We start from the raw sequence: 12,678 nt of genomic DNA, 5'->3' as shown, positions 1-12,678 counted from the left end.
AGGAGAAATATATGCTATGTTGCAGCAGGCTGAGCAGTGTTTAGAAAATGACACAGGCTTATATTTAAGTAAATCCTACACAGAATAGACCAACTGAAATCCATTAACCTAAGTTAGCCACATCCATTGACATCAGTGGGTTTACTGTGAGTAGCATTGACTACCAAGTAAGGGGTGGGTGGGAGGGTGTTGGTGCCATAGCTCCTGCCCAGGTCTGGGGTACCATCACATTTGTCCCTCAAATTTCCTGAGCATTTTGCTTATCTGCGAAAAGTTGCTTCTTAGTGCAGAATGGGGAGCAAGTTGCACTATTCCACATTTCTCTCCGTTTTTATTCTATTAAGTGTTTCCCATCTCCAGTTTTCCTAAACTCACTCTGAAACAACTGGTGAAAGTTTGGTAGTGCCAAATTTCCAAAAGAATACAGGTCCTGTTAAGATATTACACTTGACTGACTGTAGTATTGGAGGTGAGGGGGCAGAGGTTTGCTTCCATGTCACTCCCACTACCTCTTGCCTGAGAAATAATCAAATTGAACATGGGAACCCACATTGATTTGTATGCAGGATAGTATCTGACCATGAGAGCTAAACCCTCTAAGGGCAAGGGAGAAAACAACATCAGAACAATATTGTGGTTATGATGATGCACGGTAGCAAGGCATTAATAGAGATTTGATAAGGCTGAAGGGAAGGGAGATAATGCTTTCAGTGAGATTCTTCAGTTCCTTTGTATTCTGGAATCTTTCTATATACAGTACAGTAGAACCTCGGTTTATGAACACCTCGGTTTATGAATTTTCGGTTTATGAACGCCGCGGACCCATCTGGAACGGATTAATTCACTTTCCATTACTTTTAATGGGAAAGTTCGCTTCAGTTTATGAACGCTTCAGTTCATGAACAGACTTCCGGAACCAATTACACCCATGTTTCAGTTTATGAACGCTTCAGTTTAAGTACTTCACGGATCCGTCTGGAACGGATTAATCCACTTTCCATTACTTTCAATGGAAAAGTTCGCTTCAGTTTATGAACGGTTACTCCGCGGACCGTCTGGAACGGATTAATCCACTTTCCATTACTTTCAATGGGAAAGTTCGCTTCAGTTTATGAACGCTTCAGTTTATGAACAGACTTCCGGAACCAATTGTGTTCATAAACCGAGGTACCACTGTATGCATGTTTCCCCAGAGAACGGTGCAAGGATGCAAATGCTCTTCTGGGCCTTTGCATGGGAAATGAAGCAGGAGGAGAATTTCCATAACCAGTCACTGACTGCATAACGGAACAACTTTCCTAGCCAATGTTTATTCGCTAACCCTCAGAGAGGCATTTAATGCAATCTTGTTCTGACTTTCAACAAGCAGATTTGCCATGCATGTTACATGAGGACCAGCACCTTTCAGACACCTTTCAGAATGAGACACTTGATTTTGGGATTCTTCCAATTAGCAGTACTAAGGCAATATTGAAAACACGATTCAGCAGGGTTTATACTGCATAATTAGCTGGCAACAGTTTAATCTGTCGATGCAATGAAAAGTATCTAAAAACTGAAAGCTTGGATATATTTAGTGTTTTACGGTGAAAGAGGATATTGTTTTACACATACTTGGTTCCTAGAAGTAAAGAGATTGCATCACTCATTATATCATCTAACTAGTACTTAAACTTGTCAGACCTGTTAGCTACTGTACAGGTAGGGATACAACTTCATCTTCTTCCTTGTTTGCCCATATTTCTATGAAGAGTGCCTCTTTTTAAAAAAATTGGCAGCACTGTAAATGCTTTTTTAAATAAAAAAAATTAAGCACTCCTCCAAGGCTTCTTTTTCTGCACAAAGTTATACGCACCTCTGTATTTTAAAATATATCACAGAAACATTTATTGACAGACGTTTTTGTTAAAATACATAGAATGTATGTTTGGAAACAGTAAGTATAAACATTCTACAATTATCAGCTGAAGATGCACTGAAAGTCCAAAGTCACTAAAAATGGCTTTGTTTTGCTTACAAACTATCAGAACCCTTCCAAAAAAAAAGCAACTGTTTAACTATCTAAGTGTTTGGAAAACAAAGTCCAAATTAAGGGGAACGAAGGGGCTGCCTTTATACTGTGCAGTTTGCAATATGTTCCTCTGGACAAATATTAGCCAGAAAGCTTTAATCCAGTATCCTTAGGTCAAGAGCAACAGGTATAGACTAGTCCAACTCCATACAGTAATGCATTTGGTTAATATTTTGGCAGAAATGCCAACAGCAGTCCAGCAATAATTGCCGGTGTCGGAATTCAAGCATCTGTAACTTAGTTACTCTGCTGTTGCTAAACCCTAAGTCAGAAGGGCATTTAAAAAATAACTCACATTAGAATTGCAAATGTAAAAGTGGCAAACACAGTTCATTGGTTTTATTCAACAACACCAAGAGAGGGGTGATCTTACTGACCTCAATTAATAAAACATGTTTTCTAGGCTTTGAATCAGGCGTCATAAATCATCTGAGCTTTAGGGAAATGGGCAAAATGTCCTCTCTATCCTCCCTTAGTGTGGGTGTTAAATAGTTTGCAACACTATAATTTTACGATGTTCCAAAACTTAGATTTCTAACATAAGATAAGCAAATCTCAACTTCCCTGCCATTCCTCCTGCCTAAAATACATAAAATAATAATAAATATATTGCCACAATTCATTCCATTGGGTTTTCTGCAATATTTAAATTGTATGTTGACGAAACAGATTTAAAATTTACCTCCGTGCCAATCAGAATGGAATATATTGTGATTAGGATCTCCCAATTTTTTTGCTACATGGGGGAAATAATTATTACTGTGAAAGCTTACCTCTAAGAACTGAGCATTCACTTTAAATTCTGGAGGTGGAACCCCTTGTTGAATAGCTGCATGTGTTTTTCCTTCAATACATTTATACAGGTGTTTTACAGCTCGTGGTATAATGCCCTGTTCCTCTTCCATTATGTTAACATCAAATCCAGTCCCCATGGTGTATGTTTTACCGGCTCCTGTCTAAATTTAAGAGACAAAACATAATTAAATGTGCAACTAAATAATGTTTATCGTATACATCTTAATATATGGTCAAATAACAAAACAAAACAAAAATCACTCTATTGCTGATCAAAAAGACTTCTGACTCCACCAGCTTACTTTACAACTTTCTAAATAGGTTGTCTCAGGAAAAAAGTAAGATCTCTACAGCATTTGGATGGCATAAAAACACCTGGACTGCAAAATTACATAATGAATGGAGATGAGGATCTAACCCCCCCCCCCCGGAAACAAGTGATGTCAAAGGTGACACTTCTGGAAGAGTCCTACTAGCTGAAGGAGGAACAGACTGGCTTCCTATCCATAAAACATATTTTCCAACGTTTTGCAGTGGTTAAAAAGAAAAATGAAAACTGGGTTATTGGGTAGATTATGTCATGATAAACTTAATATGAAGAAAAGGGTGTGTTAAGTAACACACTGTAAGAAAATAATGCTCTAAGAAGGCAGCCAACCACTGGAACTTCAAACCCACCATCTCCTCATTCTAGTAGTCCGTCAGGTGTCAAAGCATCAGGACCAAACAAGAGAACAACACAAGTTGCTTAGGCAACATGGGGCTGCCTGCCTGCCTGCCCTACACTAGCAGATCCCAAAACACTGGAAGGTAATTGAAAACCCCTGGGAGGAAAACTCATAACTTGTTTTTGTTTTATTATGTACAGTATTTTGAATTATCGTTTTGTATTGAGCCGCCCTGTGATCTTCAGATAAAGGGTGGTATACAAATTTAATTAATGACAAATGTGAATCTGCCTGGTCAGTGCCTGGATGGATAGGAGACTGCCGGGAAGAAAAGATAAAAAGAACACAACTTGATATCCCAATACGTACTGATAACAGAGATAACCATCAGTCAAGTCATTTGAGCTGGGGTGGCTAACTTGTCGCAACTCCAGATACTAAAATGCTCTCATCATCCTATTGGCTATATTGAAACAGCATTTATGCCAAATGGGGAGAGGAGGGACAAAAGTGAAGAGGAAAGGATGGGATACAAATCCAATCTGAGTGGGACACATCCCCTTTTGAACAGACCTATTAGAATACGAGGCCACTGTAATTCAAGCTGAAGGCACTGCATTTCTGAGCACCTTCTGCTTCAAATGTACTGCTCTGCACCTGCTTAAAAATACACCACTGTTTTAAATATACACAAAAATGAGCCTTGAAATCTTGATAATTCCCCCATGTTGAAATCTATTTGTTTTCACCTCTACTAAAAGGTTGAACTCAAGCATGCCTGCTTGAAATTCAAGCATACCTGCTTGAATTATTACAAATATTCCTTACGAGCAGCTTTAATTTTTTTTAAAAAAAATCAGAACATTGTTTGAAAACATTCGTAAAGTTTACCTGCCCATAAGCAAACACGGTAGCATTGTATCCTTCAAAGCAGCCTTCAATCAGTTTTTCTATGCACTGTATATAGATATCTTCTTGCTGGGATTCAATATCAAATACATAATCAAAGGTGAAGGCCTTATCTTTTCCCAGGAACACTTGAGGTTCTCCAGGTGTGACAGATGTGCAGATATGGCATCCTTCAATCTTCTCTTTGGCTAGTTGAGGTCTGATTCTAGGGTGGGGGCCGGGGGTTGGAGGAGGAGAAATAAAATGTCAAATATTACATCATTGGAACAGAACACAACTTAACACTTCTTATTTCAAGAGTCCCCCAATAAATTTAAATCAGATATGCCCAAGAGGGACTGAGGTCGCGCAGAATACTCACCATTCACCTGGACCAATGGAAAGGACAGTCTACTTAATATTTAAGGACAAAAACAACCACCATTATGTACCCTTTCTGCTGTACCATGTGTTCTGGAACGGAAGTGGTACTCAAGTCTCCAAGGTGACATTGTCCTTTTCAAGTTGGCCTGATTGTATTCTAAGATTACAGTTCCATTTGTATTGAAGTCACTGGGATTTCTGAGTGAGCTGGCATATAACCGGTAATTAACAACTTACAAAAATCAGCCAAAGAAAAAAACCATGGCAGAACAATCAGGCCCAATATATCCACATTATTTTTGAACCGGAGAAGACTGCCAAAGATAACAACATTGACTTGAATAGACCTACTATGGTAACAAGAATAGAAGGGAGATTATTTCAATTTAATTTTAAAAGCCTATGCCCCACGGCAGGGTAAAAACAAATTATTATTATTATTATTTTAAACAAGTAGACCCCAGATGCTCAATAGTTTAAGAGGAGGTTATTCTATCTTGGATTATATGGTGCAGCACTAAGCTAACAAGGGCCCGTTTCATCTCCCAAGCAGCACAAAAACAACAACCTAGTTTTCTCATTATTTGTGAAAATCCTAACAGACGTTAATCCAAATATGAGCATAAGACTTTTTCTTTTCTTTTTTGCTACCATTTAGAAAGTTACTTGTTTCCACAAGAACCCAAGTGGAATTCATGGTAACTTCTGGGCAAACAACTTGTCACACACAGGTATGTTTTTATTTAAGACACAACTTCAGTAGGCTGCAATTCTGCTTAGGACTGCCACCAGTGTGTGTGTGTGTGTGTGTGTGTGTGTGTGTGTGTGTGTGTGTGTGTGTGTTAAACCACACTTTCACTCAAAAATTGCAGCTCCCAGTGGCTCCTTTTTGTGAAAAACTATTGGAAGTGACTTCACTGCATGCATTTGCCTTCAACATGTGGTTTGAAACTTACCACCACCATTTCAAAATCTGATACAAGCTAGGTGGTTTTGAGTACGAACACCCTTCTGATACTAAAACACAATGAATCAAATGCCAATCACACAAGGGGCACCAAAGAAATTATTCTGAATTTACCTAAGATTGAATGTAAAACAGCACATTTAAAGAAGTCTGGGGTTTCACCCACCAAGCTCAGTTGCTAGATCATAAGACTCTTAATATCAAGGTCATGGGTTTGAGCCCTATGTTGGGTAAAAGGTCAGAGCAATCTTACATTGGGAGTTAGAACAATATAATGCAGTTCCCTTTCCCTTAATTTCACCTCCAAATTTTATACACACATACACACACACACACACAAAACACCACACCAGAAGATCCAACAATAAAAGCTTCACAACTACAAGGTTTCATACCACACATCATGACAGCCCATACAATAGTTTATTTATAATACTATTGTCAATTTAATCCCTTTCCAAGTAGACAAAGTTAGCACATGTCCTGAGCAAAACCTGCAGTACATGATGAAACTGAAAGAACCATTTATGACTATTCTTAAGGGAACAATATTTTTTTAAAAAAACATGCTCTGACAACCTGTCCAGTAGGGAAACAAATTTACAATACGGAAGTCTACTGTGCCAATATAAACATTCATGTAATTTTATAGTGCAAGTGATTTCTCCCTCCTACAAGTCTACTCTACAAAACATCACCCATGATTTATGCCAGTAGTAACTTGGGAGTGGCAACATGTTTCAAGAATTGCCGTTCAAAAAATCTCAAGTCCAAGGTGCTTATTCTGTCACCCGCCCACTTGAAGGAGGAGCTTGCTATCAGTTTGCCACCTGTGAACTAATAGTTGTATAAATGATTCCCATGGTGGTCTTTTAGACATTCTTCCATCCTCATGATTGCCAATAATCTATGAGTAGTTCCCACACCATAGGAAGAACATTTAGAATGACTCAGTGGCACCGGAGGAGTGATTTGGTCACAATCAATCAGGTTCTGAATCTGACTGTTTGGGGCTCAGTCCCCAATGTGGGGCCCATGGGCTCCATGTAGACACACAAACATACACTTGATGCCTGCCAAGATCCCCACTTCTTCTATTTAAAGGAAAGATGGAGGAGGAGGAGTAATAATAATAGTATATTCAGTCTTTTTTGTTGTATTCCTCCCTTGGGTGGCATTGTGTGGGAGCGCAGAGTCTTTGAAGTACTGAAGTTTATCTTGCAATATGGTTTTATTTTTGCTCCTTTTAACATTATTTATTGTTATTTTCATTGTATGTGTATTCAGTCATTGTTTTGACTGCTCTGGGAAATTGTAGCACTCTGAACAGTGGAGTATAACTCTCCTAAATAAAACAGGTCACATATTGGGTTCCCCACTCCCTTTTAAACACAGCTAGGAAATAATAATTTAGGGTTCTCTTTTTTAAAAAAAAATTTCCTAGTTCGTGGATTTATTTTTTATTTTTTTTATGTGCTTTGTTTGTATTGTACATGAGTTTCTCTGCTAGTCCTGTAACTACCTTTCCCGCTCCAGGGTGATTCAAATGGGTGCGGTGACAGTTGCTATTGATTAACTTGTTAGCACAATTCGGATCCTCACTCTGATAGGTTCCCGCCAAAATCTAAATGTATCCTTTCCCCAACCCCTGCTCCTGAGAGTATAAAAGGAGCTCACCCTTTCCCTCCAGTCAGTCAAGATTCCTACTGCAATAAAGAAGACTGTTCTTGTTATACTTGACTCCTAGCAGTTCCTTGCTAGTATGCTGAATCACTATTCTGAGCTGACGTCACGAAGAGCTGAAATCACACGACATAACAGGTTGGATGAAAAGTAGAGGAAACATTTTGCAACACAGCAGGGCTTTTCTGCTTCTCCTCACTTCTGTTCCTTGCATGCACAGATAATCTCAGTTTGAGGGTAGAAGACCCTCCAAGATGGGATGGGATGGGGCACAGGGGGGGCAGTAGTTGGATAGGTGACACCTTATGTGGCTGAAAGTCTTGTGAAAAACTTCATGCAAACACCTTTGGTGGTTCTCTCTCTTCTCCTTTTATTGTGATAAAGTTTTGCTTGTTGATTTTTTTTTTTTTTCAATGGCTTTTACTTTGTATGACCTCCCAGAGAATGTTTGTTACTGGGTGGCATACTAAGGTCAAGAGATATGAAGGGAGCCTGGGGGAAAAGGAGAGGGTTGTTTTTGTTTTAATTACACACAAATCCTCATTTTTCCAGGTTGCTTTTCAGGTCTTCACATCTCTACAAATACAATTTTAAAAGAAGTATATATACTTTTAAAGACTGCAGTATACTTTGAGCTCCCCTTCCAAGCCAGAGGGAGGAAAAACACAATTTATTTTAAATAACATTTTTATTGGCTAGTTCCTAGCAAAGACATTTATTTCAGCAAGTTAGTAAAGGTAAAGGGACCCCTGACCGTTAGGTCCAGTCGTGGCCGACTCTGGGGTTGCGACACTCATCTCGCGTTACTGGCCGAGGGAGCCGGTGTACAGCTTCCAGGTCACGTGGCCAGCATGACAAAGCCACTTCTGGCAAACCAGAGCAGCACATGGAAACGCTGTTTACCTTCCCACTGTAGCAGTACCTATTTATCTACTTGCACTTTGAGGTGCTATCGAACCTCTAGGTTGGCAGGAGCTGGGACCGAGCAACGGGAGCTCACCCCATTGCGGGGATTCGAACCACTGAACTTCTGTTCGGCAAGCCCTAGGCGCTGTGGTTTAACCCACAGCGCCACCTGTGTCCCTTCAGCAAGTTTTACAGGGTCAAATAAACCAATTCCTAGATATTCCTAGACATTCTGCAATAGACCTAAGTTTGTTTGTTTGTTTGTTTGTTTGTTTGTTTGTTTGTTCTGTGAACTGCCCTGAGACCTCTGGGTATAGGGCGGTATATAAATTCAATTAACAACAACAACAACAACAACAATAAACTATTTTAAAGAGCTATATTCAAAACTTGGGAACTGACAAGCTGTTGCTTTTCATTGACAGATGAGAAAGAGGAGTAATAGTAATAATTTAATTAAAAGCAAAATTTGACACCAGAGTAATTGGATTGAATGAAGGAATCATTATTTGCGTCAGCCATCGGCCATAACAATAAAACAATAATATGATGTACAAAGATTAGAAATAAAGAGTCAGTTATATAAAATACATTTTAGGGTTTTGAATCAATAGTCAAATAGTGGATCTTATTCTAATTGCCCCAGCTAAAAACCTTGCAACCTTTCCTGTCACCTTTGCAGTAATTGCATTTGTCTGGCAACAGTTCGCCTATGTCTCTGTCATGGTTTGGCTTGGCTTAATAAGATTTATTTTCTTAAATTAATAATCCTTTTTCTGGACATCTCATCAGAACAAGCTTCTGTACCCATTAAGTGAATTCACAAGAGCCAGGCTTATTAAACTGCACCATAGTTTTAGAGGCAACCCATTTATATATGTTGATTTGGTTTCCTTGGACCTCTTGCCTTCATCACCGGGCAGTTGCTAACCTTAGCTGGAAGGATGTCAAGCTGTGTTCTTCTCCCCCTTTCCCCCAAAATAATCCTTTGGCTATTTTGTAATGGCCTGCCAGACAGCTCAGTACAGATGGCATCGTCTTGCTGCTTGACAAGCTCTTTTGTTTGCTTGCCAAGAAAAAAGCAAGGAGGTGGGGAGAGCGAGAGAGACCGAGTGTTGGCTGTCAAGTAAATAGATCTTCTCTAAGCAGGTACCCAACTTTCTCTTGGAAGCCGTACACAGCAGACAAGTCACATGCAAAATGTATCCAGTATTTCCACGTAAATTCTTCCTATATCGTTTCAACGCATTGCTCACTTTAATGTGCTTCATTAGCAATGTCATAATAACTGTTTGGCTGTATAACAGTGTAATAAACTGTAGCAGCAAAGCAATATAAAGAAGCTCATGGCACCTTAGAGACTGCCACCCCTTATATCTCTTGAAAATTTTCACTCACAATAAGCAATGTGAGTGTCAGGGAGGTGAACTCATGAAAAACTCATGTCTCATGTCTCTCATATGAAGTAGGATGCTTGAGTTTTTCACAAAAGTCTTCAAAGAACTTTAGGGATGCCTTTCATAGTTCAGCTTTGAGATACAAAGTGGTTGGGTTGTGTGTGTGTTTTTTTTTAAGGATTCCTCCCCACAGATGGAAATAGCACAGGGAAGCTAAAGAAAACATTTGCTGTATCCTATATCTTTATGTCTTTATCACCCCATTTAGCACCCACAATCAATTTCTAGCATTTCATTTCATTTGCTTTGTTTTTTGCCTTTTTGCCTGTCACTTGGTGGATCTGTCAATCAACTTTTGCGAATTGTTACATATTTAATACTCCAGGAGGGGGCGAAAACCCTTTCCAGTTTATTGTTGACTATTTCAAGTGAACAGAAGCTGCTCTGTTTTTAAACAGAAAGTAGGCCGTTCGCGCAAGGGCTGAAATGTTGCTATGAGCTGGTAAAATCTCACCATGCAACAGGCAGGAAAATGTCGCTTCATTTCAAGATCACAAAATAGCCCAGACTGAAAATTACATGCTTGCCCATACTGTACTTGGAGCTGAGTTACATTTTTGAACATTCCTGAATAGCAACGCTTGGAGGAGCAAAATTAGCTACAAGGGAAGGGAAGGTGGGAGGAGGTAACAACCAAATACTCTCCACTTCTGTGGTTTCTACTGACAGAGTTTTACACTGGCTTTGATATTAGCTCCAGGGTTTTCTTAAGGTCCTAATCACCTTTGTTTGTTTGTTTGTTTGTGTTTTAAAAAGTCCTATATCTGCTGAATGGGTTTATGTTTGTAAAGCTGTATTATTTTCTTACATTTCACAATTCAAAGTGTTGGTGTTGACCTTTAAAGCCCTAAACGGCCTCGGTCCTGTATACCTGAAGGAGCGTCTCCACCCCCATCATTCAGCCCGGACACTGAGGTCCAGCGCCAAGGGCCTTCTTGGCAGTTCCCTCATTGCGGGAAGTGAGGTTACAGGGAACCAGAAAGAGGGCCTTCTCGGTAGTGGCACCTGCCCTGTGGAACGCCCTTCCAACAGATGTCAAGGAAATAAGCAGTTTTCCTATTTCTAAAAGACATCTGAAGGCAGCCCTGTTTAGGGAAGTTTTTAATATTTAATGCTGTATTGTCTTAATATTCGATTGGGAGCCACCCAGAGTGGCTGAGGAGACGAGGGTCATAGCTTAGTGCAAGACTGGGGAACCCTCAAGTCAACTCTATATTGGCTGATTTCATAATATGCACATTCGAAATAATATGCCCGAAATGAGGTCTCAGCAGCACACCAACCCACTCTAACTACCTTTGCATAGGGCAATTTTGAGCACCCATCGCCCAATAACCTAAATGCATAGATTAGCCCTTCAGAGTTAGATACAAAGGGTAAACGTTTATGTCTGTCAAAACACACACCAGACATGTTGAGGGGGATCCTAATTTCCAACCAATTTCATCTGTTCGTCTTACAGTGTTAAGTCGCTTTGAGACTTTTTCATATAAAGCAGCTAAGAAATGCAGTAAGCAACAAAATAATTTTGTCCATGCATGTTCAAGTTGTGTTGTACGAAATTCATACAACTGCTGAGGATATAGCCGGTTATATTGCACAGCATGTTTCATGCTACAGTCAATTTCTTTTGCTTTGCATAATTTGTGGAACAATTCTCCCCTTATTCACACAGCTACTGCCAGTTCATTTCCCTGCCAGTCTCTCTCCACCCCATACAAAGTGGTAAACACCTGATCCTGGAGTCTCGCCTATCAGTTCAGCGCCTTACTGCTGTTCCTTGGCAGCAGGAGTGGGAGAGAGTCTAGCTTACTCTGGGTCAAAAAGTCTTCTGTTAAATCAGTCCTTGTTTAAAGGGGAGGAGGGGGACAGAGGAAGAATGAGAATAGTTCCAAATCATGCATTTCCCAGCTGCTGTATAAAAACCATTAAACGCAAATTACTTCTGGCTTGGCTGTTTAACAGCAGTGCCCCTACAAGCAGTAGGAAGGGGGAAGGACTTTCTCAAAGGCAAGCTTAACTTCCTTAGCTGTGAGTTTATGTTCAAAGGTAATGCGTCTGCCTAAATCAGTCTTCAAATAAGCAATAAAAATTGTTATTGCAATAAGTTGCACTAAGCAAGAACAACAGAAGTTTTGAAGCTTTTTCCTCAACTCCCCAGCTCCCAAAAACCCTCAGCACTGAATTAAAGAACATGAGCTCAATGGGCACAGTGGCAGCTATGCCATTCTGAAAGAGGTTGACACCCAGGTAGTCAGCTCTTTTACCTTAACATATTGGTACAATTCAAAACGTCACAGTAAACCATGCACACAAAAGCTCATACCAAAATAAAAACTTAGTTGGTCTTTAAGGTGCTACTGAAGGAATTTTTTTATTTTACAGTAAACCATGGTTAAAGTTACCGTATTTTCTGGCGTATGAGACGACTGGGCATATAAGACAACCCCCAACTTTTCCAGTTAAAATATAGAGTTTGGGATATTCTCACCATTTAAGAAATATGACCCAGCATATAAGACGACCCCCAAATTTTGAGAAGATTTTCCTGGGTTAAAAAGTAGTCTTATATGCAGGAATATACAGTATTTCATGAATGTACCCATTGAGCCTGCTCATCTCATCCCTGTTCTCACAATCCCTCACTTAACATTACAGTGGTACCTCGGTTTACAAACACAATTGGTTCCGGAATTCTGTACTTAACCTGAAGCGAACTTTCCCATTGAAAGTAATGGAAAGTGGATTAATCTGTTCCAGACGGGTCCGCAGAGTACTCAACCTGAAGCGTACTTAACCCGAGGTATGAGTGTAATTGGTTCCGGAGCTCCGTACTTAACCTGAAACGTACTTAACCTG

The 12,678-nt window shown here is 39.8% G+C and overlaps 1 protein-coding gene across 9 annotated transcripts in view; it reads right to left on the bottom strand.

The window, feature by feature from the left end:
- KIF21A (kinesin family member 21A) overlaps positions 1–12,678 on the bottom strand; it is a 98,920-nt gene that overhangs the window by 64,374 nt on the left and 21,868 nt on the right. For all 9 annotated transcript variants that reach the window (XM_060279386.2, XM_060279379.2, XM_060279381.2 and 6 more), the window contains exons 2-3: positions 4,426–4,648; positions 2,845–3,027 (exon numbers count right to left, since the gene is read on the bottom strand). In XM_060279386.2, the coding sequence (XP_060135369.2) occupies positions 2,845–3,027; positions 4,426–4,648 (406 nt within the window). The remainder of the gene's footprint in view (positions 1–2,844; positions 3,028–4,425; positions 4,649–12,678) is intronic.

Source organism: Zootoca vivipara, chromosome 9, assembly GCF_965207765.1.
Source record: "Zootoca vivipara chromosome 9, rZooViv2.hap1.1, whole genome shotgun sequence".
Lineage (NCBI taxonomy): Eukaryota > Metazoa > Chordata > Lepidosauria > Squamata > Lacertidae > Zootoca > Zootoca vivipara.
Note: the sequence above shows the minus strand (reverse complement) of the source record. Positions and strands in the feature narration are given on the sequence as shown.